We start from the raw sequence: 26546 nt of genomic DNA on the forward strand, positions 1-26546 counted from the left end.
ATTAAAAATAGAAAATCTTTCAACTCCGTTAACTAAGTGGAGATGTTGGAAAGAGTAATTCAAAATCATCTTTAAGTTTAATGACAATCATTTATCAAAATATTTTCTTCATTATTTATCACAATACTTTCAAAATATTTTTTCCTAAATTTTTTTAAACTATCCCTTTAAGTAGATTCAGTTTGTCCAGGCTAACAGTATATATGAATATCTCTGTATGTCATTAGCAATAACCAATGTTAGGTAAAAAAGATACACAAAACAATTTATTTCAACAATTTTAATTGTTTTAACAGAGTTTTAATCAGGCTCAATTTGTGCATTCTATGCAAACAACATCAAACAACATGTCAAACAACAAAATGTCTGTCCGGATGGGAATGAAGCAAGGAAACTTGTGCAAAACCATCACAGCTCAAATACTGTGCATAGTGGCATGACTACAGTTTATTGAATTCACATACTGGTAATCCTGCCATACTTGTCCATCATATACATCTCCTAACACACCCTTTGGCATTTCCTTTGGCAGACCTCTGCTGTGGGTAATTGTAGAATGGGATGTGACCACAAGTCCTGCAAACCTTTGTACCATCCTGTCTGAGCTTATAGGTTTCAGTAAGCATGTACACTGTCATACATTTTGGACAAACCACATACTGTAAGAAGTCGTAACGGAGGATACCAGTCAATTTCATCATGGCCAAAAGGTTCATCAACAAGTGTTCTGGTTTTTCACTTCTGGCCTGATCACTTCCATGCTCCTCCCCATCTGGTATGTGAGGAAAGGCTTCACTCTGCTCCTCAGCAAGGATTTCCCCCTCTTCATCCACATAGTCATCCTATGGAAATTTAAAGGACATATTTAAAACACATGCAATGCACATACTCAGCACCACCATTAGACTATTAGAGATTGAAAAGCCCATCGATAAAATGGTCATTTGAGATTGAAAAGTCCATCATGAATATGGCCATTTGAGATTGAAAAGCCCATTGTTAATATGGTCATTTGAGATTTAAAAAGAACATAATTAATATGTTCATTTCTCATCAATGTGGCCATTTGAGTATGAAAAGATTTGAAAACTGTAGTTGAGAAAGATCATGTGCATCTCAAACAGCTAGCTTTAGTGCAATGAACCAGTTAAGTACTTTGTGGGAACTTCATCCACTTCAACTTCATTTTAGGATTTTTTTTTATAGTTTATAAAGTGTGTTTATACTTTAGTTGCTTTCATTAGTTAACGAACAGAAATCTGAGAATGGAAAACAATCATGTGGGTGAAACATGTTAGGTTTTCCCATTTCAGCTCTGGATTAGCATGTATTGAACTTTATACTAGTATTGTCACAGTGTCAAACTGTGTTCTTTGTTTGTAATTATGTATTTGTGTTGTTCCCCGAGTAGCCACCAGATGTCTCTTGTCCTCACTGTCACATGTGCCATGAACTGCATCTCCCATAATCCCTTCTGTCATCATTGATCATTGTACTCAGCTGTTCCCACTCACCTTGTTAGTGTTTGTGTATTTAAGCCCTGTCTGTTTAGTCATTGTTGTGGATTCCTTGTTGTAAGTCACATCGCCTTCTGTGTCTGCGTTTTGGATTATTGTTCTGGAATGTGTTTATGGATATTGACCTTTTGCTTGTACGGATTATGATTTTGGATCACCCCTATTAAACTTCTTTTGGATCTTACTATTTGTGTGTGTGAGTCGTGACAGAAGGAATCCACCATGAATACATCCAGCGGATTGGGGATCCGGATCAGTCCACCCGCTACTGTTCTGGAAAGAAGGAAGCGGATTGACAACATAAGGGCCCTACAGCAGCATGGTCAAACGGTGGGTTGTCTGGCCCAAAAGTTTTGGACCTTGTCTTGCGGCCTAGGCTATAATGATGCAGCACTGAAGGACCTGTTTAATACCTGCCTGGATGACCCTTTACCTCGGTGGGAAATGAACGGACTGGAGATTTTGGATTTCTGGGGGTTCACCCGTTACTTAGAGCATCGTAGCCAGTGGGATGACACTGCCACACCTGCGATGCCCGACAAGATGGCCGCTACTAAGCCAGCGGCTGTCCCTAAGGTGGCTGTCTGCAAGGCAGCACCTATTTTTGAGACCGCCATTATTATACCCGCCCCTGTTCGTCAGAGGGTCACGATTGTAGAGGGGACTGTTTTCGACAAGGCTGTGTCTATGCCGGCACCCGTTCTCAAAATGGCCGCCACTAAGCCAGCAGCTGTTTCCAAGATGGCCGTCACATTGCCTACACCTACTTTTGAGACCGTCACGGTTATACCGGCCCTTACGTTCCAGGTGGCCAACGCCTCACAGTCACCTGCTCTCAGGAGAGCTATCATCACACCTGCACCTGTGCTCAGAGAGGCACCAGAGGTATGTTCTTTTAACTCAGTGCTTCCCATGTTTGCCATGGCTCTGTGGTGCGGGTGGTCTGTCTTCTGCTCTTTTGTTCAGCACAACCCTGAGCCGAGTGAGTCATCTGAGCCGAGTGAGTCATCTGAGCCGAGTGAGTCATCTGAGCCGAGTGAGTCATCTGAGCCGAGTGAGTCATCTGAGCCGAGTGAGTCATCTGAGCCGAGTGAGTCATCTGAGCCGAGTGAGTCATCTGAGCCGAGTGAGTCATCTGAGCCGAGTGAGTCATCTGAGCCGAGTGCTGAACTCTCTGCCGGTTTCAAGACCGGCGATTCCCATGCTCCCTGCCCTCACTGCCTGGTCCAAGAAGGCCAGGGTTGAACTCTCATTCCTATTTAACCTAGTCCAGAGGGCCTCTTTCTATTGTCTCCCTCTACCCAGGTTCCTGACACCACCAGCACCACCCTGGATTCCTGTCCAGCCAGCTCCGCCCTGGCTTCCTGCCCTGCTGTGGTCCCTGTCTCCGCCCGCGGCTCCGCCCTGGCTCCAGCCTCCGCCCGCGGCTCCAGCCTCCGCCCGCGGCTCCGCCCTGGCTCCAGCCTCCGCCCGCGGCTCCAGCCTCCGCCCGCGGCTCCAGCCTCCGCCCGCGGCTCCAGCCTCCGCCCGCGGCTCCAGCCTCCGCCCGCGGCCCCAGCCTCCGCCCGCGGCTCCGCCCGCGGCTCCAGCCTCCGCCCGCGGCTCCGCCCTGGCTCCAGGCTCCGCCCTGGCTCCAGCCTCCGCCCGCAGCCCCGCCCTGGCCTCCTGCTCTGCCGGCCCCGCCCTGGCCTCCTGCTCTGCCGGCCCCGCCCTGGCCTCCTGCTCTGCCGGCCCCGCCCTGGCCTCCTGCTCTGCCGGACCCGCCCTGGCCTCCTGCTCTGCCGGACCCGCCCTGGCCTCCTGCTCTGCCGGACCCGCCCTGGCCTCCTGCTCTGCCGGACCCGCCCTGGCCTCCTGCTCTGCCGGACCCGCCCTGGGTTCTAGACCCTCCATCCCTCCCCCAGGTCCATCTCCGTTCTTCCACCCACCTGAACTTTTGTGTTTTGTCGTTTGGAGTGTCTGGAAGCCACTCCTTTAGAAGGGGGGTACTGTCACAGTGTCAAACTGTGTTCTGTGTTTGTAATTATGTATTTGTGTTGTTCCCCGAGTAGCCACCAGATGTCTCTTGTCCTCACTGTCACATGTGCCATGAACTGCATCTCCCATAATCCCTTCTGTTATCATTGATCATTGTACTCAGCTGCTCCCACTCACCTTGTTAGTGTTTGTGTATTTAAGCCCTATCTGTTCAGTCTTTGTTGTGGATTCCTTGTTGTAAGTCACATCGCCTTCTGTGTTTTTGATTATTGTTCTGGACTGTGTTTATGGATATTGACCTTTTGCTTGTACGGATTATGATTTTGGATCACCCCTATTCAGAGATGGGCATAAATACATGGAAATGTATTTCAAATACAAATACAAAATACTGTGAGGAAAAATGAATTTAAATACAAATATAAAATACTGTGAGGAAAAATGTATTTAAATACAAATACAGTATTTTGTATTTTGAAAATACACAAAATACACGTAAAATTGGTGATTCAGTGCAAGTATACCTATTAGGCTGAAATCTATCTGGGTCTATTTCTGAATGCCAAAAAGCATTTAGATGTGTGCAACTGCTTAGAAAGGTTTGTTTTATTTTACATCTCTTGTAGAAGGGGTGTGCATAAGACTGACAAGACACCTTCATAATTAAGACATGACAGGTGTCATGAACATGAAGAAGATTTTATGCACATTTATGACAACTGCCATTAAGTGTCATTTACTCAATTATGTTATTTTTAATGCAAAGATGACATTGTTTGAGATATCTTTGTTATGACAACTTGACACATAAACCAATACAACACAACTTGTTATAAATCATAAACAATAATTATCAAACTACCTAGCTTTGTGGGTTAACATTACATTAAACTGTGATTTAAATGTCATTAAGTGTTAATACTAAGTCAAATATTATTAATACTCAGTCAAATAAACATTATGAACTGAAGAATATTCATGATGCTGTTATAAAAACTATTTAACAGAGTATTAACACTTAATGACATTTTAATGACAAATTCAATTTGTATCACTGGTAAAAAGTGGTCAGTTATGTTGTCTTGGTTAATGTCAAGTTGTCATGACACAGCAGGATGTATGGGTTAATGTCAAGTTGTCATAACAAAGACATCTCAAACAATGTCATCTTTGCAATAAAATGACATAATTCAATACGTATATGTACATGTGTGTGTACGTATGTGTATGTGTATGTATATGTGTATGTGTATATATATGTATGTATATATATATATATATATGTGTATGTGTATATATATATATATATATATATATATATGTGTGTGTATGTGTATGTATATGTGTGTGTATATATGTGTATTAGGGCTGTCACTTTTGTGAAAAAATCATTTTCGATTTTTAATATATAAGTGTTCATTGAATCGATTGTAAAATCGATTTTCCATGTCTAAAAAAGACGTTTCCATTTAACGCCAAATAACAGACAAATGTAAAGAGAGCGCCTGAAACGCACACGTCAGCAATATTTCTTGTTCATTGTCATTAAGTTTCGTGCAGAATAAAAAACAGCAACAGTAGTTCAACATTCTCTAAAAAAATATGCAGAGTGGATGCCATAAATGAAAAACATTACTGCAGGTTCAACCGGCTGCTTTTATGATTTAGGCAATTCAAAAATTATTTTAAATAATGATTCGATCCATTTCAAACAACTGTTCAAAAATGAAACTTTAAATAGACTTACTTGAAGTTGAGAACATGCTGTGTATTTTTTTTATTAAACGTAACCGACACTTAGGCGGCACTAAGCAGGCATAATGAAATGCGCAAAAAGACTAGGGCCATTACAAATTATTGGTCAGGAAAACAAGTCGATCAACATTTTGGGGGTCAAGAGCAGAGCGCTTTTCATTCATTATATATATCCATCTGTTGAGAAGACGCACTCCAACCGCACTGATGTCCCAGGGAAACTCGGGTACTTCGCTGCCAGCTGCGTATTTCGTACTGCCAATCTTCCATCTCAAAAGCGGGTCGCTGTCAGCTCGCAAGGATGGCTCCTTGTCATAACTCATCATCTCCTGTAAGCTCACAATTTCGACGTTGTCTCGTGTTGCACAGGTTTATTGAAGTTGTCCTCCATTTTCTTTGCAAAACACTAGATGCAGCGATTGAAAGCGTGAAACTATAGGTGCGTAAAATTGCTGGGTATTTTCTGTCTAGCTTTCGCACACCTACTGCACTTTCGTAATTCTTTTTTTTCTTTTTCTGCTTGTTTGTGAGTTTTGTTACATTTATATTTTAACTGTTTAATTCTTTTAAAATTAATAAGTGTACATATTTGGTTAAAATCGATTGCCTATTTTCGTTTTCGAAACGTTTTTTGGTTGGTCCGATCGATTGTGCAATCGATTTTCGAACGAAAAGTGACAGCCCTAATGTGTATATATGTATATATAGATATGTGTGGATATATATAGATATATATGGATATATGTTTGTGTATATGTACATGTGTATACATATGAATGGCCCCTACGCTAATAGGGTTTTGTTTTTCTTTCTTTATGTCTCGTCCTTCTCTCCGAGGACAATGAGACAAACAGACCCAGTTCCGGTAAATGTGAAAGTCGGCACACCTCTGACCCACCGGCAGACCTTCAACGTGATGCCCAGCTGATGCATGACCAACGACCACCGGCAGAACCCGCTTAACCTCCGCCTAATCTCCTTAATCGTTTCAATGTATATATAAATTTACCTCCCAAGGGTTTTTCCCTCCTATGACTTTTTTTTACTTCCCCGGCTGAGCCTGGGTTTTTTTTCTCCTAGGGGGTTTTTCAACCCGGGGAGGCAGCCCTCTTCTCTTGGGCTTAACTTAGCACCCTCTTCTTTACGTTACATTAGCAATACGCACGCTTATAATGTTGATTCATAGCCGCATCAAATTTAGCTGCTTGTGCTATCGTGTATTATGTTGTGCTATCTGTCGTTTTTCTGTGCTTTCCACTGCTTCTATTAATGTAAAGCTGCTTTGAAACAATCACCAATTGTGAAAAGCGCTATATAAATAAAATTGAATTGAATTGAATAATTGAACAAATGACACTTAATGACAGTTGTCATAAACGTTCATAAAATCTCCTTCATATTCATGACACATGTCATGTCAGCCTTATGAACACCCATTCAAGTAAAGTGATGTTTTATAAAAACATCATAAAAACTTTTTTATGTGTCGTCAACCCACAACCTAAACAGTTTATATGAAGAAATCCACATATTTACTTCTCACGAGACGAGTGTTTGACAAATAATTCAGCAAACTACTTTCTCTCATCGCTGCTTTTTGATGGTTTTGAGAACAATTACTCAAGAGTCGCCCTATGTCATACAGAATTATACAACGGAGAGCACGTCAAGCATAAAAGTCTTGTAGGTTTACTGAGAAGCCTGCAGGTTAAGCAGGTTCACGCCGTAGAGTAGAGCCATGCCAATTGCAAAAGTGTAAACAAGGCTTCAACTACAAAAAGCTAAAAAGAAATCAGCAACTGTGTGCTGATTCCACCACTTGCCGCGTCACGTGTGAAAGGGCCTTTAAAGGAAAACACCACAGTTTTTCAATATTTTACTATGTTCTTACCTCAACTTAGATGAATGAATACATACCTATCTTTTTTTCAATATGTGCACTTCATCTTTGCACAGTGTGTCATGAATGTGTTAGCTTTTAGCCTAGTCCCATTTATTCCTTAGGATCTAAACAGGGAAGAATTTAGAAGCCACCAAACACTTCCATGTTTTCCCCATTCAAAGACTGTTACACGAGTAAGTATGGTGGCACAAAATAAAACGATTTTTAAGTGAATAAAAAAGGAGAACTATATTGTATGGCGGAAGAGCACTTTGTCTGCAGCACTTCAACCTCTGGCGCAGTAACATCATCACTCCTGTCGAAGTGCTGCAAACTAAGTGCTCTTCCTCCATGCATTGAAAATAGATAGTTATGTATTAATTTGTCTAAGTTGAGTTAAGAACATAGTAATGTATTAAAAAAGTGGTTTTCCTTTAAGTCAAAAGTGTAGGCCTATTTGTCAGCGTTCCACACTCTGTCTCAGCCTACTATTTTGTATTTCAAATACGTATTTTAAATACATGTATTTGAAATACTGCCCATCCCTGTCCCTATTAAACTGCTTTTGGATCTTACTATTTGTGTGTGTGAGTCGTGACAAGTATATCCAAATGTAATTTCATGCTTACCACACAACAGGAGATGTCCAGGAAAAGATGAATGCTTTGGTCATCTGCTGTTTCGTCTGAAAAACAACAAACAGAAGATACCGTTATGCATTATAACGCGATATTCCTATTCAATTAGAAATTACTATTAAAATAACAACAGCAGTGATAATTAACCACATTTAACTCCAACCTTTTTGTGAGCAAGGGCTGCCACAATGGATAAAACATGCTGGAGGGCTACTTTTTGATATAGTATACTCAAAACGTTTTTATTTAGCTTGTTGATTTTATTTTACTTGTTGATATGTTTTAGTATTGTTTAAAATGTTAACATACGTAAAGCAAGCCAAGCTTATATAAAAAATATGTAATTATGCTCAGCGTTGTCTGAACTGCAATTCGCTGGGTGCATTTCTTCAAATTCTTCAATAACTTATTTTTCTGGGTCCTCGGGTTGCATTTCACTTTCACCAATCTCTCTAACTCCAGTAAAGTTATCCTCCGGGTCTTTACACATGACGGGACATCACTCACAGCGGGTTCATGACTGGATAGCAGCAGGCTCTGTACGTTATCTGACGTAGCCCTTTTGGATTTTTTCTCCCGAACTCCATTTTTGAAATAGCGCGTTCTGTGGTCAAAATACTGTGTATGACACAGTTCAGTTTTGCAATGTTTACAGAAGCGCCGAGGTTATTTCTTCAGTCTTGGGACTTCCATCTTTCAACTGACAGCACACTGTGTTGATATCACACAGAGCTTCATACGCATGCGCGCACGTCTCACAAGATTGTCCTTATATCAATATCCTCACATGTGATTGGAGGAGCCCGACAGGCTTCTCGCCTTCGTCCAATCACGTGCGAGGTCATGGCCACGGCTCACACAGCAGTGTAAGACGAGCGTAACAGACGTTTGGTTTGGTGTTTGTAACTCTCCAAGAAGAGAAGACGGGTGCACAATCCCAAGATTGCGGTAAGAATAATTTTATGTATAAGCATATTTTTTGAAGTAGCCCAAGCTGTGTGTTTTATAACTAAGAGGTGTTTTTGTCTTGTAATTTTTAGGAGGCTGCACGGCGTCTCTGAGGCCCACTGCAGGCGCTATGAACCAGAGCAAGGTTAACGTTTCGATTTAAATAATATGTTTTTATTCTCGTAAAAGGAAATAAATACGTTAATAGATCCGAGCTTAAACCCGGACATTTTGTTTTCACATACTAACGTCGCCTCATAACAAAGCCGTGACCTCCGATTTGATTGGGGCTATTTCAGCAAGTCCAGATTTACTGCTGAGAATGACGACATTGTTTGTAAGTATAACTTCTAATGTTTTTCCTTATTTCTTGTTTAATTGTACCGTGACTCTGTTTATTAATACCAGTCTCATTTAATTGTTTTCCAGCTGCCCGTAAGACGTATTATGAGTCGGTACGCCGGAGTTTCAGATACAAACAACCTGAACTCGCATCGCAGGCAGAAAATGCGAAAAGTTTAGCTCGGAGTAGATCCAGAAGAAAAAGGGTAAGATTTATTATATTAGATCAGTTTTTTGTCAATGTGAGTATTTTTCAGGTCACTTATTGTCTTTATTGATTGTATTACAGTTGCTGGAAGTGAGACGAAGTGTGCTGGCTGAGGATGAGATGGACATTTGGAAGTGCGCCACCATAGATCTCATATCTGATGAGGAAGACGGCATTGTTGGCGGGGTGTCTGGATGGATTGTGCGGCCACCGCCCTCTCGCAGTCTGGAACTCTCCGAGCGCTGTGCCACGCTGAAATCCAGATTAGAGGCGATACCAAAGTACAGGGCAACTCACCATATACGCCTGAAAAAGTGACTTTTTTACAACGTTTTTGATTTTTTTTCAACACTTTGAAAAAGATTTTTAGGGATCTTTCCCGAATGTCTTAGGCACTTTTTGACGTGTTTGGAGGACCACATAAGAGACATTATGCTGCTTTGTACGTAGTTGTGTGTTTATAAATAAAGCTCTTTCTTTGAATAAACAGCTGTGTGTTTATAAATAAACCTCTTTGTTTTCTCTTATATTCCTTGATGGTGTGAATAATGTAGTACATAGCACAATGACATTAGTATATAAAAAAAATGATTATAACATAAATTATATATTTATTATAATTATTATTATTGGGGTTTTCATTTATAATGAGCCAGTGTGCCCAATAACCCCCCTCTTTAGAGTAACGGCCCGACTTGAATCTACTCACTCGGCACTGGCCGAAGCCACCACCCCCAAACAAGAAAAATCCCTTGTGATTGGTTTGAAGTGATCTGCCAACCATTCACGGGGGATTTTACTTGTTTAAAAGTTGTGGCTTCAGCCAATACTGAGTGATTACATTCAAGTGGGCAGTTACTCTAGTTTCTCTGCTATTCACATTCTAATTAGGCCAGAGACGCTCTACCTGGTCGGCAGAGGTTTCGCTGCTATTCATATGCTAATTAAAGGCATCGGACCCGCGCAGGGCTCTCCACCTACGTCATGGTTCGTTTACGACAATTTGTGACACAGACAAACGTGACGCTTGCTGCCTGTAAATTGAGGAAGGCTGCCGAAAATTAGGGAGATTTTCGGGAGCCTACAGGCGCTTACGGGGACAAAAATCCCACTTTTCATGCAGTGGAAGGAGGGAGAGGATCTGGATCAACGTCCGAAAAAGACGCCCCCCCCTCCGATGTTACGACCGTTACCGAATCCTTGGGAGGCCCGACAGAGGTAGAAAGCGACGCAGAACGCGCGCTCTCCGTCTCCATCGGAACCTCGGATGGTTGAGGATCCGGTGGCTGAGAGCCGCTGGACGAACCAGCTTGCCGATTCAGCACCGTGAGGTGGAGGTCGTCTCTCCGTAGCTTCACAGCCGCCTTCTTAGGGGCGATCAGCAACGGAGGGCGGCGTTCCCGGAGAAACGCCACACGACCCCGCAGATCCGCAAGAGTCAGGCTCTCGCAAGCGGAGCATGTCCCTCCCACGAAAGCCGCCTCAGCGTGCTGGAGACCCAGACACGAGAGACAGCGATCGTGTCCATCACGAGGACCCATGTATTTGCCGCATCCAGGAGTCGAACACGGACAAAAAGACATCTTTAAAAAGACGCTTTAACGCCCGTGAGCAGTGAACAGCTGTCTTTACAAAGACGCGGGTTCAACTGCAGCTCTTTTAGGGGAAAACACTCTTTTAGCTGTGTAGTTGATGAAGCACACAGGGAGGAGAACGCACACACTCAAATAAAAGAGAGTGGAAGAAAAGGTGATCAAGAGGTGGAAACACTCGCGAGCCTCGCTGTGGTGTCTTCGTCCAACCAACTGACACGCAGAGATCTATTCCAGAGGGAAGAGCAGCTTCTCGTGAGCAGTGTTAGTCTGCCAGCTTTCGAAGCTAAAAAGCTGATTTGATAACTGTACCTGCCGCTTATTAAATACCTCTGCGGCGGGGCGGCGCCGGCAGATGCAATTATCTGCATGCCAAGTTCATTGGCGTTTTAAAGGTTTCTCGACGCAGATAGGTCACCCGCGAAGCGGTTCCCAATTCGTCGTCACGACGTGACGTCGTAGTGACCGACTGAAAGGGAAACAGAGCTCTGAAAATAAGTCTTTTTCATAAATTTTCAAAAAGACAATATCTCGACGTAGGAATGTCATAGAGACTTGTGGGCGGTGTCGTTGGAAAGGTCCCTCGGCCACCTTCAAAACGTCCCCACCCTCGAGTCTCTAGGACCTCCTCTTCCGGAGATATGAAAAATGAGCTTTTATATTCAAATGCCTGTAGCTCCGCCCCAGAGAGAGACACTCTCTCAACCTTGGGCTCGTTGGAAAGGTCTGGAACAAGTCTCGAACTTTGTTGGCCGTGTAAACGAGCCTAGAATATGAGCCATTTTCACACACAAAAGATATTGAGGCAAAAGTCAAAAAGAGCCTTTTTTGAACATTTCCCCCCCCCAAAAAACATCTCTGCCAAAAAATGTCGTAAAGACTTGGGGGTGGTGTCATTTGACAGGTCTCACCACCCCCTTCAAAATGCCCCACCCCCAAGTCTCTATGACTCCTCCCCTTCCAGAGAAACCATTTCTTAAAACACATTTAAAATGCCCGTAGCTTCACCCCCGAGAGAGCCACGCCCTGTTCCAGGCCTTTCCAACGAACCCACACACGTCACTCCGACCTTTCCCGGCCGAGATACAGAGCTCTGAATACAAGCATTTTTCACCAATTTTCAAACACGAAAAAACACCTAAGTCCAAGACATTTTTTACCCATATTCAAACACCCGTAGCTCCGCACCCGAGAGTGCCACGCCCTCGACTCTTCGTAAAGTACTCTTCCGGGCCTTTCCAACGAACCCACATACAAGTCACTACTATATTCACCGGCAGAGAAATCGAGCTAGAAGTCTCGGCCTAGAAATGTCGTAGAGACTTGGGGTTGGTGGCATTTGAAAGCTCTCTACGGCCCCTTCAAAACACCACCTCATGTCTCTAGGACCTTCCCTTCCGGAGATATAAAAAATGAGCTTTTATATTCAATTTCCCTTAGCTCCGCCCTCGAGAGGGCCACGACCTCGACCTTGGGTTCGTTGGAAAGGTCTCGTCAGGGGCTCTACGACATCCCCGGGCTGAGAAAAAGAGCCCTAAACTTTAGCCTTTTTCACACATTTTCTGTTTTGAATGCCCGTGGCTCCGCCCCCAAATGGGTCACGCCCTCCACTTTGGGTTTGATCAATTCCAGACCTTTCCAACGAACTCTCGTTCAAGTCTCTACGACCTCCCACGGCCGAGAAATAGAGCCACGAATATGGCTTTTTCACCCAATTTTACACAAAACACACTAAAGTCCAAACTCAAAAACACAGAAATTTTACCAGGTGAATCGGCGAGCCGCGGGTCCGAAATCGCTCACGGCGGCTATCCGAGGCCCCCTGAACGACATATCCGCGAGGCGAGCGTATGGCTCCGTTTTAAGACGTAGTTGTCTGAATGCTTTCAAAATCACTCTTCAGGATCCTCTTGGTGTCCCAGACCACCAGACCATGTTAAATGCTGTTTGAGCTCTGTTTCGCCAACTTTTTTTCTGAACGTCTCAGAAGTCCGCACTTCGGGGGTTCGTCTAGCGGGACCCCCAAATGCGCGCGTGCCGAATTTCGACCTAATACAACAGCGTAAACGAACCCGCACTGTTTAGAGGGAAGCTGTCAGGATTCCCGCGGCGCCTGGGAAAGGCCGAAGCGCACCAAATTCGACGTGCGGCAAAAACCGCAAGGCGCTCAGCGCGCATAAACATAGCTTAAACAGCGCGCAAATGCTCCCTGTCCATAGAATATCATTCAAAGAAGGCGCCTGCAACTTCCATAAACGCTTTTGGTGTGATTGGCCCCTCTTATAATGCCTATTTTGCCGTCTGTTTCCCAATGCTAATGGAGCATCATATACAGTTAACTTATGTGCGATCTACCGGCATTGCCTGATCTACGTATTGGACACCCCTGATCTAAACCTTTGTCTCATGTCCTGTTTATGCTTTCCTCTAGCAACGATTGATCAACCTTTTAACTGACAGATGCCTGTTAAACAAGTGAACTTATATTTTCTGAAATGATCTGGCGTCCGGGCTGGATCGTTTTTTTTGTCTGTGGTGTGGAGACCTGATCCAACACATGTTATCCACTTTTCCTTTACAGTAAAAAAACAGGAATGTTTTCTTGTATTGACTAAAACTAAACTGTCAAGGAACATGAGGGTGTGAATGATCTGAAGTAGATGCAGAAATAGGAACAGAAAACTTGTATTTCCAGTAATTCTTGTAATTCATATAGTGTAAACTGACTCATTTTAAGGGTGTGAGTTGTGTAGTGAAACATCTGTCATTGGAAGATGATTAATTGATATTGTACAGTGGACTACTACAAGATAAAACAAGAATAATGGGAGGTAAGAAATAAGCATATTTAAAAATGAATAATACAACAGAAAATCAGTGTTTATTGTGGCTATAGTTATGTTGCAGTTTTTGAGTATATGAAAAGCTTCTAGAGAAAATTTTTAATTTTAAAGTTTTAATTTTCTTAAATACAGTTGAGGTCACAAGTTACATTTGTGTCTGAATTTGGAAAATGCTGACAATTTGGGAAATTAAGGTTTGCCCTTTAATTATTATTAGGTTATTGACATGAGAAATGTTTACAGAAAGTTCTTACAAATATTCTGTGATGCTCAAGAAGGCAGCACGATTCATGAAAAGTCAGAGATGTGTGTGTGTGTGTGTGTGTGTGTGTGTGTGTGTGTGTGTGTGTGTGTGTGTGTGTGTGTGTGTGTAAACCACTAAAATTATATTTGTTGTAAATATTATTTTTTTGTTGTTATTATTTTGTCTTGTGGGAAATATATATATTTTGATAGCTTCTAAAACACATTACTTAATATAAATGAGGATATTTAAATAAAATAATGTCAATTGACACCAATTATCATTTTCAGTGGTTTACAAGCACACACAACTGAATTTTCATGACTTCTTGAATTCGCGTAAAAATAGTGTATGAAAATTGTTGAATTGGGTTATTTTTTTAAATTCTTTTATTAATCTGTGATATGGACTTTCTGTAAACAGTTTCTCTTGTGAAATAACTTGTTCAGGGAGTACTAAATTAAAATCAAACCTTATTTTTTTTAATTTCTCATCTTTTCCAAAAACTTTGACCCTTTAACTGTATATGGTCAGAGATTTTGTACAAAATCACATTACTGTTGTTATGCATTTAAGGCAAAACTTTAAACTATCTTTTATTTTTAAAGATATTTCGTTTAATAACAATATTTTTCAAATAGCCGCAGACTCTCAACCAAACATCAGGATTGTACTTCTTGGGAAAACAGGAGATGGGAAAAGCAGCGCTGGGAATACCATTCTTAAACAGAAACTATTCATGAGTAAAGCTTCATCTAAATCTGTGACAAATGAATGTATAAGTGGAGACCGTAATGTTAATGGGAAAAAGATCACAGTTATTGACACACCTGGACTTATGGACACAAGTACTAATGAGGAGGATATCAAAAGGATGATTATTACATCTGTAATTGAATGTGCTCCAGGTCCTGATGTCTTTACCATTGTTTTAAAGGTTGGAAGGTACACAGAGCATGAAATGGAGATTGTGGATAAAATTTTTGAATATTGTGGCGAGGATACATTTAAACATTCAGTGGTTTTATTCACTCATGGTGAACAACTTGAGGGTCAAACTATAGAGGAATTTGTGAAACGGAGTTCAAAATTACAGGAGCTTGTTGATAAATGTGGAGGTCGCTGTCATGTCATTGACAGTAAATACTGGAACAAACGCTACATGGGATACAAGAGCAATAAGGTCCAGGTGAAAAATCTTCTGTTAACCGTAGAGCAGAAGTTAAAAGACAATGAGAGCACCTGCAACAACAATGAGCTATTACAAATAGTAGAGGAAGAAATTCAAGAGGAGATAAAGGACATCAAAGAGGAAAACATGTCTCCAGAAGAAAAACGAGAAGAAGCAAAAAAGATTGTTAAAGATAAATTCTTGATTAAACTTGCAGGAGTGACAACAGGGACACTGACTGGTGCATTCTTTGGCATTGGTGTTTCAATAGCATCCGTTGTGGCTTTACTTAAAACAGGCAAGAATAAAGAAGCAGTTGCTGGAGCCACAGGTGTAGCAGCAGGAACAGTAGTGGCAAAGGCAGCAGGTGTAGCAGCAGGTATTGGAGCAGCAGTTCCAGGAGTCGCTGTAGGTACCATTCTGGGAGCTGCAGCTGTTGTGGAAGCAATTGGAGGAGGAGTCATTGGCCATAAAGCAGCTGAAGACGTTGATTCCGTTTCAGATGCAATAAAGAATGCTGTATAACTTAACTATGACAATGCAAAAGGCATTGTCAAAAAAGCAGAGAATCTCAAATCCAACGTTTTTAAAAATGAGTAAAACAAATTGTATTATATGTTCATATGAAGAGTTTGGTTCCAAAACGCAATAAATCCATTTAGACTAATAAAAACATGCCATAGCAAGAAAGTGGCAAGATGAAAACCACTATTTTCTGTTACAAACGTTCACATAGCATCTTTAGGTTAAAAACCTAAAAAAAATCAAATTCATAACTTGATTTTCAAAGATTTTTTATAAAAACAATTTTTCCACAAAATGCAACAAATTTATGACAAGTTTTTTTCTAAATGCTATAAATCTATTAAATCAATATATAAATGTGCATTAATCTTTGCCATGTTATATTTATTTAGTTGACTAGTGGTATACATCGATTAAAAAAAAACATTAATGGCATTAACCAAAACACTTTCTTTGTCATATTAAGAACACTGTCATTGCTGCGGTTATACTTGGGACGTCGCTTAACATTTTTCACAGTGATCAGCTGTAAAATGTTTGGACCTGCTTGATTTTCGTTGTATTTGAGTAAAATTATGGAAAGTTTTTCATAAGATCCCCTGGAGAATGTGTTAGTATGACAGAAGCTTGATGCTGTCAGGAGAACAAGCAACCGGCTCCCGCGTGCCTCTTGCGTAAATTATTAGATGTTGATGGCTTACGTTTCTTTCCCGTCACAGAAAACCACCACAGGTTTTCTTTCCCGTCACAGAAAACCACCACAGGTTTATCAATGCCATCAAAGTATTATTTTGTTTTTGTTTGTTGGTTGATTCTGATTTGGGCAGTAACTATTTTTTTAATGGTGTTTATCGCGTTTTGGAACCTCTTCATATATAATAAAATATAATCACTGTATGTTCATTGTATGGTCACGCTATATAATTTATAATTAAGTATATTACATTCAGGGGAAAAAAAACAAGATGGGACGTTCCTTATGCAGTCCTACTAGGTACCCGTTCAGCAATAAAATTCAACAGTAAAGATGCTAGGTAAGCCTAGATGGACACATATTAGCCACTGCAAATTAGCAGCTTACACTCCCATACCTTAACCAAACAAGTGAAATACTTTAGGATGCAAACATGGGTGTCCAACGCATTCTCCGGTTAGAAAGAGCTACCAGCATGACTGTGCTTAGCACTGTTTGTGTGGTTGGTATGCTCTTTATTATTTTAGCTTGTTGTGTTTGGAGCTAACTTGGGTGGGAGAGCAATCTCCCAATTGGTACACTCTGAAGACTAGATGGCATTAGTTAGATCGATGGATAGGTAGGTAGGTCCGGGGTGCATTGGATTATCTTACCCATACATTGTCTTGCCCGTATGTCAACGTTTGAGTTAAATCAATTTATGGATCAAACTCTCAAGGTTTCTATGATAATTAAAACAAGTTGTTTTCCAGAAATAGGAAGTCAAAACAAGATATTTCCTATCAAAATTGTTTAAACAAAGTTGTTTTTTGGCCATGGATCTCTCTTGTTTTTCTCTTTTTTGTTTTTATGTTTTCGCAGAGATATATGATGGTGGCTTTCAAGAAATTCGCTGAAAAAATAATTCAATTCAATTCAAATTTATTTATATAGCGCTTTCACAATTGTTAATTGTTTCAAAGCAGCTTTACATGAATAGATGTAGGGAAAACACAGAAAAGAATACGAAAAAAGAAGTGTTTTATCGTGAATAAAGCACACCTATTGACCAATCAGAATCAAGGATTGGAACTAACCGTTCTATAATTATATATATAAACACGGTAGGGATATGAAACACGTAAGTGGATTAAACTGGTTCAGCCACTGGTCATTGGTCAGGCATCGGCTGGGCATCACGGTGAAGGACAGCCAGTAGATCAGTGGTGTGATGTCCTTCACGGCATCAGGAGGGTGCTAGGCCATGTAAGGCTTTGTAGGTGATTAGTAATATTTTAAATTGTATGCAATATTTAACTTGTAGCCAGTGTAAAACTGCCAAAATTGAACTTATGTGGTCATACTTTTTAGATTGAGTAAGTTCTCTTGCAGCAGTGTTTTGAACTAGCTGAAGTTTGTTTGCCTGATTTGCGTGACATCCCCTGAGTAACGAGTTACAATAGTCTTTTCTACAGGTCATAAAAGCGTGGATAAGCTTCTCTGCGTTAGATGTAGACAGCATATGGCGTATTTTTGAGATATTTCTAAGATGGAAGAATGCTGTGCGGCAGATGTTGGAGATATGAGTTGCAAGTGTTGTCTTCATGACATGACACAGAATCAGATATGTATTAGCTGTGTGTTTCACATCTGTTCAGAATGATTCATGGATTCACTCTAACTGTATAGACTCAGAATTTGTTTTTGCCATTAATTAACATATATACAGGGGTTTGTTTTAAAATTTAAGACACATGGCTGTTTATCCAGATTAAAACCAGGCCAATTGGTCATTTTTAATTTTTACACTGAAGGGTATAAGCCAAATTAACACAATGTTATTTGCTGTGTTGATTTCTATTCTGATTCACAATTAAGATCCATTATTCCATCTATGGTTAGAACATCACATTAATCTTAATTCGGCAGTAACTCTGGCTCATACATACGCTAAGATGCTTAATATTTACAATTGTTGGGTATGTCTATCTTTTCTTCAAACATCTACATCTGCATGTACGTCCATTACCCCTGATTTAATCTCCATCATTAAACCAAGTAACATTGGTAACATTTGTAAAAAGAGTGTTGATTGCCATAAGAGTGATGATTTGTGTTTTTAGACACTTGACTGCCAGAGGCCCATCAAGGCCATTATTCAGTATAAGACACACTCCCTCAACCGACGCTGGTACGAAGAATAAGAGAAATGACCTGTTCTTTTAAGAGCATGTAGAAAGTAAAAGTAAGGACTGGCAATCCAAGCTTTTTAAAGATGTATTTTGATACAGATTAAGAAAGTTAGCTTGCTATAATCATTTAATTTTGTCTTATATGATTAAGAGGGGGGAGTGATGGACCCTACCTTAGATCCTCATGTGCAGAATGTTTTTATTATTGTGTTTTAGTTTTATTCCTAATCATTTATTTACATAATCATCATAATAATTTTATAATCATTAGTTATCAATATAATTGTTTATTTGATTATTCAATATTATTTTGTATTATTATCCATTTCATTATTAATGTTTATCCTTACATTATTATTCATTTATCCATTCATTTATTCATTCATTATATTAATATCATTTGTCTTATTGATATTATTGTTGTTCAGTCTTATAGTTGTCTCACATTTGTGAAGTTTCACAAGCTGTCCTGTCTCTGTGTAAACAGATATAGATAAAGAGAATGTTTATGGAAGCTCAAGGTTTGTGGGATATTGCTATTAAGCATTTTGGTATAACAGTGCATGCTGAATTCATGCTGGTTAGACGAGGGTTGAACGAGGTTTGAACATTGAGACATGTCCATAAATAAAACTCAGTTCTATTTTATCATCTAAACCTTCGTCTCATTTCCTTTGCTTGTGCTCTTCTCTAGCAATGTAACCTATTATCTGACAGAAGCCTGTTAAACAAGTAAATTTATATTTTCTGACGTGATCTGGCGTCCGCCATGTTGATTGTTCAGCAAAGTCCTTAAAGTGCACAGAATGATGAACTAGTGCATATGTGTGCATTAGTTTTAGCTCAAAATACCCTATAAATAATGTATAACAGTATATTAAATTGTAGGGTGTGAGGAAAAATATGCAATTTTTGGGTGTGTCTTTTGAAATGCACATGAGCTGATGAAATGCAAACACTGATCACAGGGACGTAAGACGTAACACAGTACAACACCTGCCTCCTCAGGTTGTATAAGCAAGTCACCACTACACTAAAAACAACCAGGTCAGCATAACCTAGTTTTGAACACAAAAGTCACAGTATACTGCTAACTACCAGCATGTCATGTGCACAGTCAGTTGAAGTGATAAAATTGTTACAAATACTCACACATACCCACTCAGATACTCAAAAACTACAATACAGTCCCATAAAATAGAGATTGTGTGTGTGTGTGTGTGTGTGTGTGTGTGTGTGTGTGTGTGTGTGTGTGTGTGTGTGTGTGTGTGTGTGTGTGTGTGTGTGTGTGTTTGTGTATGGAAGTAAATCTGTGCTGTTGGATTTTGAATTCTAATTCTTAGCACTGAATTTTTTTACATCGAATTTTTAACACTGAATTTTATTTTGCATCTAAAGGTCTTTACACACTGGGACGTTTTTTGTGCGCGTTTATCGTCGACGTTTAACGTGACGTTTTTCTGCTTTCACACCCAAACGATTTTTACTGGCGCTGAGCCGAGTGAGGTGCAAATTCACTCTCTGGACATTAGATGGCGCCTAATACTACATAGATATATCCAGTGATGCCGGTAACTCTAATTTTACCACTTTTTTTAGTAACGAGTAATCTAACGCGTTAATATTTCCAAACCAGTAATCAGATTAAAGTTACTTATCCAAGTCACTGTGCGTTACTATTTCTGAAATTTTCCTTAGTAAAATATATATTTTCTTGTATATTTCTTCTTGCGTCTCGGGAAGTGAAGTCAGGTGTGCGACAAGTCACGTTTTCAGCACGAGGACAATTCAGGTCACGTGTAAGCGACACAAACGTAAACAACGTACAATGGAGAGAGAAGAGAGATGCAGCTACAAAAACACTATGTCAAATTTTAAAAAAAAAAAACATTTGGAGTCGCGGCACGGCGCAGACAGTCAAACTAAGAGCAAGTCCCACCCGGTGATGCGAAGCAGTGAGCAGGAGTTCATCCACTACCCAAACAACAAAAGCTGGACTTCAGTGCAAAACCAGTGAGTGTGTGAGAGTTGAAGAACAAAAGTAACAAAGCGATTTTCTCCGAGCCCTGAAAACATCTAAATCTCACTATGACAGCATATTACCACATAACCTCTGAAAGAGTTGACAAATGTCGCGTTATTTACTCACCGATTTCCACGTGTAGATCCAGAACTGTGTTTTCAACCATGATAAGTACATTCCAAAAGCGGTCTTTTTTCTTACAACGCGTTGTGTTTCTCGATTCATGTGTTACAATACTGATAAATCTACAAGGTATATAACATCCTGAAGACTTCTCAGTTTTTCAAAATAAAAGTAAGTCGAGTTTATAGAGTAAGTAGATCCTGTCGGGTCAAAAGTAACACTTGTTAGTTTTGTCCCGCTGCTAATACTGTGTATAATATGGTAAAAAATTTATATTATTCTAATTTGATTTAATTTTATTTTCATAGTGTTCAAACTATTGATTTTTTTTTTAGTCTCAGCAATTTAAGTTTGTACTGTTGGTTGCTTTTGAAACATTTGATAAAACCGAAATTTAAAATAAAAATGTAATTTAATTATTTTTTACAAAGACAAATGACAAAATAAGTTTGCAGTTACATATTAAAGAGGTCATAGTAATATATATTTAATAAAAACAAGTGTAACACAAAAATCTATCATGTTTTGTTGTGTTACTTTTGACCCACCTGTGTGTTACTTTCGTCCCTGCTGTCAAGGCCAAATGTAACAATTCACTACTCTTGTTTAAAGTGAAATTATACAGAAGTCGTTTTACATTTGTTCAAAATTCCAGCTGGTTTTGATAGACCACACTTGTGAGTTATTGACCACAACAAAAATATATCTCTGTCTAAAACATTAACTTTTAAAATTAAGTTTTTCTGAAAATGGCCCCTGCTCACCCCTATTTATGTTAAGTGAAGTCAAGAAAGACTCATATATATATATATTTTAGTTTTTTAAAACACAACAGTTCAACTTAAAATGTCAGGAGATACATTGTTGACGTTACTGTTAAAAATGCACTTCCAATAAAGTGAGTGTTAGCAAAACCGGTTGTCATTTTTAATGTTGAGGCAGTGGGGGTGTTGGCAGCTACTGGAATGTAACTAACAATGTAACTTGTAATCTAACTTAGTTACTTTTAAAATCAAGTAATCTGTAAAGTAACTTAGTTACTTTTTAAAGGAGTAATCAGTAATGTTAAAAAAAACAGAAAAAACTGCAGCCTTACAAAGGATATGTCCGTTTGCCCTCACTCACACACACGCATTACACACTCACAGCACCAAGACCCCCAGTGAATGATCAAGCACAGCACACGTCGTGAACACCACCACCAAAGATAGGGGGAAATGACTTCCTAAGTACAAAAGGCCACAGCTCCTGAAAAGCACACTCACCACACACACACACCACACAGAGAAGAAAAGGTTGATACAGGGTTATATAAGCTAGCAGGTGGATGGCAAATACTCACCCACCTGTAGGCCTTGATGTTCAACCTTAAGGCCCAATCCAACAACACAAAAAAACAAAATCGATAATCTTTTAACCAAAATCAATCAGACAAAATAGAATGTAAATTTCTCACATAAATCCACACTTAAACTAGATAAACAGTATAGCAAAAAAATAATCAATTTACAAACACAATATTTGTCAAGAAAACCAAATCACAACATAAAAATTAAACAAAGAAAGAAAACTGAAAATGTAACTCATTCTGCAAAACAAAATATAAAGAAAACAAAAGAAGGTAATTTTAAAGTCTTATAGAATGGACCTAATCTCCAATGAGGGATTACGTATACACAGACAATATGCAGGAGGAGATGAAGCACAGCAGTGTCACAACATTATGTCAGTAGTATCAAACTGGCCTATAACAAAACAGCGATGACACTACACGAACTGTAGTTCTCCTAAAATTCACAAAATCAATTTAAAAAAGATCTCCACATACACTTATACGTTTAAATCACAGAAATTAGATGTGACCTACCGTAACTGCGGGGCCAGGCACTCAAAAGGACACCCCCCTCAATAGTTTAATGCAGTCGTCATTCACGCACCAACAAATGAACTAACAAAACAAATGCAGGAGAGTTGCCACCTAACCAATTACTACACTTCAATAAAGGCGACAATGATAGATTAAAATCAGTCATACCCGTACCTAAAGTCCACAGAAGCCGCACAACAGCCATCTGAATAAGCCAAAACCACGTTGGTAGGAAACGCAAATAGAAAGTTGTCATCCATTTAAACCGGTCACAGCCGTGTGCAGCAAACCATAAGGCAAGAGTTCACAACAAACACCCTAATAGCGGTTACAGCAGCGTGCAGCATTAAGCAGACAGGCGAGAGTTCCCAAAAAAAGGCACGCTGGAAACGGTAACAACAGCGTGCAGCATAAAGCAAACAGACGAGCGTTCCCGAAGACGCACACGTTGAGCCTAAATGCAAGCGCAGGTGAATGACGTCACCTAACTCAGAATGTGGACCAATGAGCATTCAGGTCATTATGCTACACTTTTAACAAAACATGGATATTACTAGTAACATCTCGATTTCTAACAGCAGCAACTGTACAAAGACTACTTCAACTCACCCTCAGGAGAAGCTACTTGACAGTATGATCATGTGAACCACGATCTTTTTAGATAAAAGCAAACTGGATTAGTGTTATAGTCATTATAATTACCATTTTGAAAACGGTTTGTTTATAATATAGAAAGAGCTTTAATTTTAATATAACGTGTTCCCTTTCAGTCGGTCACTACGACGTCACGTCGTGACCGACGAATTGGGAACTCGCTTAGAGAGACCAATCTGCTTCGTATACTACTAAAACGCCAATGAACTTGGCATTGAGATATTTGCATAATGCTGGCGCCGCCCCGCCAGGTGCGTATATAAGGCGCACGTGCAAATAGGGAAATCAGCTTTTTCGCTTCGAAAGCCGGCTTTATCTGACTGAGAAGCTACTATCTGCTCTTCTGGGAACGGTTGCTGAAGTTGATTGACAAGCAGTACTAACACAGCGGACGCTCGCAGTATTCCACTGCTCTGCATATTTTTTGTTTTGAGTTTAGTGTGTGCGTTGCCTTTCCCTGTGCGCATCATCAGCTGAGCACCTAGAGAGTGATTTCCCTAAAAGAGTGATACGTGAGAGCTCTGTGTCTTTTTAAAGACAGCCACTCTCTCGTATATTCGGAGATCAGCGTCCTTTTCAGGATTGCTTTTCGTCCGTGCGATCTTGGATGTGAGAGGTATAAGGGTTCCAGTTACGGTCACGAGCGCTGTCTTCATGCTTGGGCATCAAGCACTCTGAGGCTGCGCTCGTGGAGAGTTTTTGTTCTCTCTGTGAGAGCATAACCCTCTTGGATTGCGGAGACGACTGACGTTTCTACGGGAATGCTGTCCGCGTCTTTGCAGTGCTGACACCGCCATGGTGCGGCTGTCAAGCGCTCGCATGACGCTCTTCGCATCACTACGCTGAGGAGGACGGAGGATGCGTCCTCCACCTACCGGCCTTTCATCCTCAGCCGGTTGAGGTTCCGGTGGAGACGGCAGAGTCGTGTTCTACGATGTCTGCCGAATCCATTGGACCTCCTTCTGGTCCCGTTCACTTCTGCAGCATCAGAGGGGTGTCCAATTTTCCTCCGAAGTGGAGTCGTTCCGGAGATGGCGGCCGTGCCCGCTCGAGCGGCGGTAACGGTAGAGTTGGAGGGGTTAACCCCTCTCCGCCCGAACCGTACCGCCCACGTGATTGGTATTTCGGAGCTGCTCGGGCCTCTCGGTCCTCTGCTCCTGTGCCTTTCTTCCCGACGGCACGAAGAGCTGACGTGGTTTGCGGCCATCCGGCCGTTCAGCTTCAGCTTTCACCCCTCACCTCCCTCACCAATGGAGCTGCTAAGGGCAGGGACCCTCCAGTGGAGCGGGGGGTTGCGATGCAGCTGCGTTCCTGGAGGGACCACCCAACCCTTCCCTCCCGTGTTTGTAGATAGTCGTCCGGTTACGGGCGCTGTCCGTCAGGCATGCGGAGAGGCGGCTTCCGCCCTGCACGCAATAACGTTGCTACGGGTTCACCAAGGATTTACGAGGGAGGCCGCGACCTTCAGTCGTGCGATGTTCACGACAGTGGTTCAAGATCGCCACCTTTGGCTGTGTCTGGCTGACGGACGCAGGCGAGAACAACTTCTTGAATGCTCCTGTCTCACAGACCGGCCTCTTCGGCGAGGCCGTGGAGTCGTACAGCTCCGCTGCGCAGACTGAGGCGATCTCTGTGGTCATGCCCCGGCGAAGGAGAGCTGCCCTTGGTAAAAACCACCACGCCGGTTCCTCAGTCTGCCTCTCGCCGTCGGCGTCCTGCGGCGACCACCTCCGTTCCCCTCTTCGGACCCCATCTCGGCAGCGCGGGGGAACCGGTCGTCAGCAGCTCGCCCCGCCCGCTTAGCCGCTTCCCGTGAGATCGGGAGTTTAAGTGGCCAGTAAGCGGGCGACCTGGATTGGCAGAGGATCACTCTTCAGGAGACGGTGATTCGCTCCTTCCCCCGATAGAGGGTCGGGTGGAAAATTCTTGGTTTGCATATGTTCCACCGGCTGTTTAGCCGGTGCCCACTAACCACACACAGAGTGCATTCCTCTTCCCTCTCCAGGTCTCCAGAGGATCGAGAGAGCCGTGAGCGGGCACACACCAGCTCACCCTACCTCTCCTCTATCGCCAGCGGGTGTTCTGAGGAGTCCGAGCCCTCCACTCAGGAGACCGGACCACCAGCAACCCCTTCGGAGTCTGCGTCCTCAGCTGAGGAGACCGGACGACCGTTTCCCTCAGCGGGCTCAGGTCAGTGTCACACACACATACTGTAGATGCTTATGCTGTCACGGCAGACGCACCGGCAGTCCCGCCTGTCCCGCCTCGCTGCCCCGCCGCGGGTACACCGGTAGTGACGTTATTTCTCCTCGTACGGTGCCTGGGTGCTTGGCTTCAGTTCCCAGCCCGTTTCGTTGGGTTTTACGCACGATCCGCCTCGGTTACGAAATACAATTACCGGCACAACCCCGAAATTCTCGGGCTTTCGTTTCACTATAGTGAAAGTATCCGATGCACATGTACTGCGTGCATAAGTCGATGTCCTGCTGGCGAAGGATTATCGAGCCGGTCCCTCTTACCGAGATGATGATATGATGATAGGGTTTTTCCAGCCTTTATCTCATAGTACCCGAAAGACGCGGTGGGTTACGATCGATTTGATTTACGCCCGGCTCTACGGAGGTGGTCTTTTTTGGATGATAACGCCGAGGCTCGTATTTCAATATTCAGATCGGTTGCAGCTTTAGACCTGTAAGACGTGTACTTTTGTGTCCATCTCCCCTCGCCTTAGACCGTTTTTTCGCTCTGCGTCGTGGGGTGGGCATATTAATATTAAGTACACCATTCGAGCTGTCTCTCTCTCTCCGTGTCTCCATGAAAGTGTTAGTCACGGCATTAAAATATCAGAGAGAGAGCGTTGTTCGCATTCTGCTTTATTTACGTTGACTTATAATACCCCGTTCTTGGCAGACGTGCGCGAACACAGAGAGTTAATGCTTCGGCATCTCGCTCGTTTAAGTCATCAGGTCGACTGGGAAAGAGCAACTTTGCCCGTGCAGAGGATCCTTTTTCTCAGTATGGAATTAGACTCGATCAACTAATTGGCGTGTTTTACAAGAGCGCGCAACTAGTCAGTTCTGACTTGCCTCGGTTTAATTCGAGGGAGGTACGCGGTCCCTCTGATACAATTTCAGAAGCTCCTGGACATATGACAGCATGCTGCAGCCGTGACACTGTTCGAGCTGCGTCATATGAGACCGCTTCAGCGTTGGCTTTACGATCGAGTCTCGAGGAGAGCGTGGCGCACCGGCATACATTGTGTAAACACTACACCTGCGTGTCATTTAAATTTCCCCGTAGTAGACCCAGCATTTCTGATAGCAAGATATGCCTCTGAGGGGTCTCCTGGCATTCTGTAGCATGCGATGCCCT

The 26546-nt window shown here is 41.8% G+C and overlaps 2 protein-coding genes and 2 long non-coding RNA genes across 4 annotated transcripts; 3 read left to right on the forward strand and 1 right to left on the reverse strand.

Annotated features, from left to right (window-relative positions):
* Window positions 1-265: 265 nt before the first annotated feature.
* On the reverse strand, window positions 266-8500 carry LOC141353288 (uncharacterized). The gene is made up of 2 exons (XR_012360310.1): window positions 7761-8500; window positions 266-842 (listed from the first exon to the last, which is right to left on the reverse strand). It is a non-coding gene; the product is annotated as an uncharacterized lncRNA (long non-coding RNA).
* On the forward strand, window positions 1352-2873 carry LOC141353287 (uncharacterized). The gene is made up of 2 exons (XM_073859750.1): window positions 1352-2402; window positions 2484-2873. Exons 1-2 carry the CDS (start codon window positions 1740-1742, stop codon window positions 2760-2762), a joined length of 942 nt encoding a protein of 313 aa, XP_073715851.1. The 5' UTR covers window positions 1352-1739; the 3' UTR covers window positions 2763-2873.
* Window positions 8501-8953: 453 nt separating the features above from the next.
* Window positions 8954-9776, forward strand: LOC129443494 (uncharacterized). The gene is made up of 3 exons (XR_012360309.1): window positions 8954-9054; window positions 9147-9265; window positions 9349-9776. It is a non-coding gene; the product is annotated as an uncharacterized lncRNA (long non-coding RNA).
* A 4834-nt stretch (window positions 9777-14610) lies between these two features.
* Window positions 14611-15642, forward strand: LOC141352812 (GTPase IMAP family member 7-like). The gene has a single exon (XM_073858821.1). The coding sequence runs from the start codon at window positions 14686-14688 to the stop codon at window positions 15640-15642; it is 957 nt and encodes a 318-aa protein (XP_073714922.1). The 5' UTR covers window positions 14611-14685.
* The last annotated feature ends 10904 nt before the right edge of the window (window positions 15643-26546 follow it).

This window comes from Misgurnus anguillicaudatus, chromosome 21 (genome assembly GCF_027580225.2).
Source record: "Misgurnus anguillicaudatus chromosome 21, ASM2758022v2, whole genome shotgun sequence".
Taxonomy (NCBI): Eukaryota; Metazoa; Chordata; class Actinopteri; order Cypriniformes; family Cobitidae; genus Misgurnus; species Misgurnus anguillicaudatus.

Coding starts and splice junctions, on each gene's coding strand:
- LOC141353287 (XM_073859750.1), top strand. CDS start 1,740: ATGAATACATCCAGCGGATTGGGGATCCGGATCAGTCCACCCGCTACT. Junction 2,403..2,483: donor TGCTCAGAGAGGCACCAGAG/GTATGTTCTTTT, acceptor TCTTTTGTTCAG/CACAACCCTGAGCCGAGTGA.
- LOC141352812 (XM_073858821.1), top strand. CDS start 14,686: ATGAGTAAAGCTTCATCTAAATCTGTGACAAATGAATGTATAAGTGGA.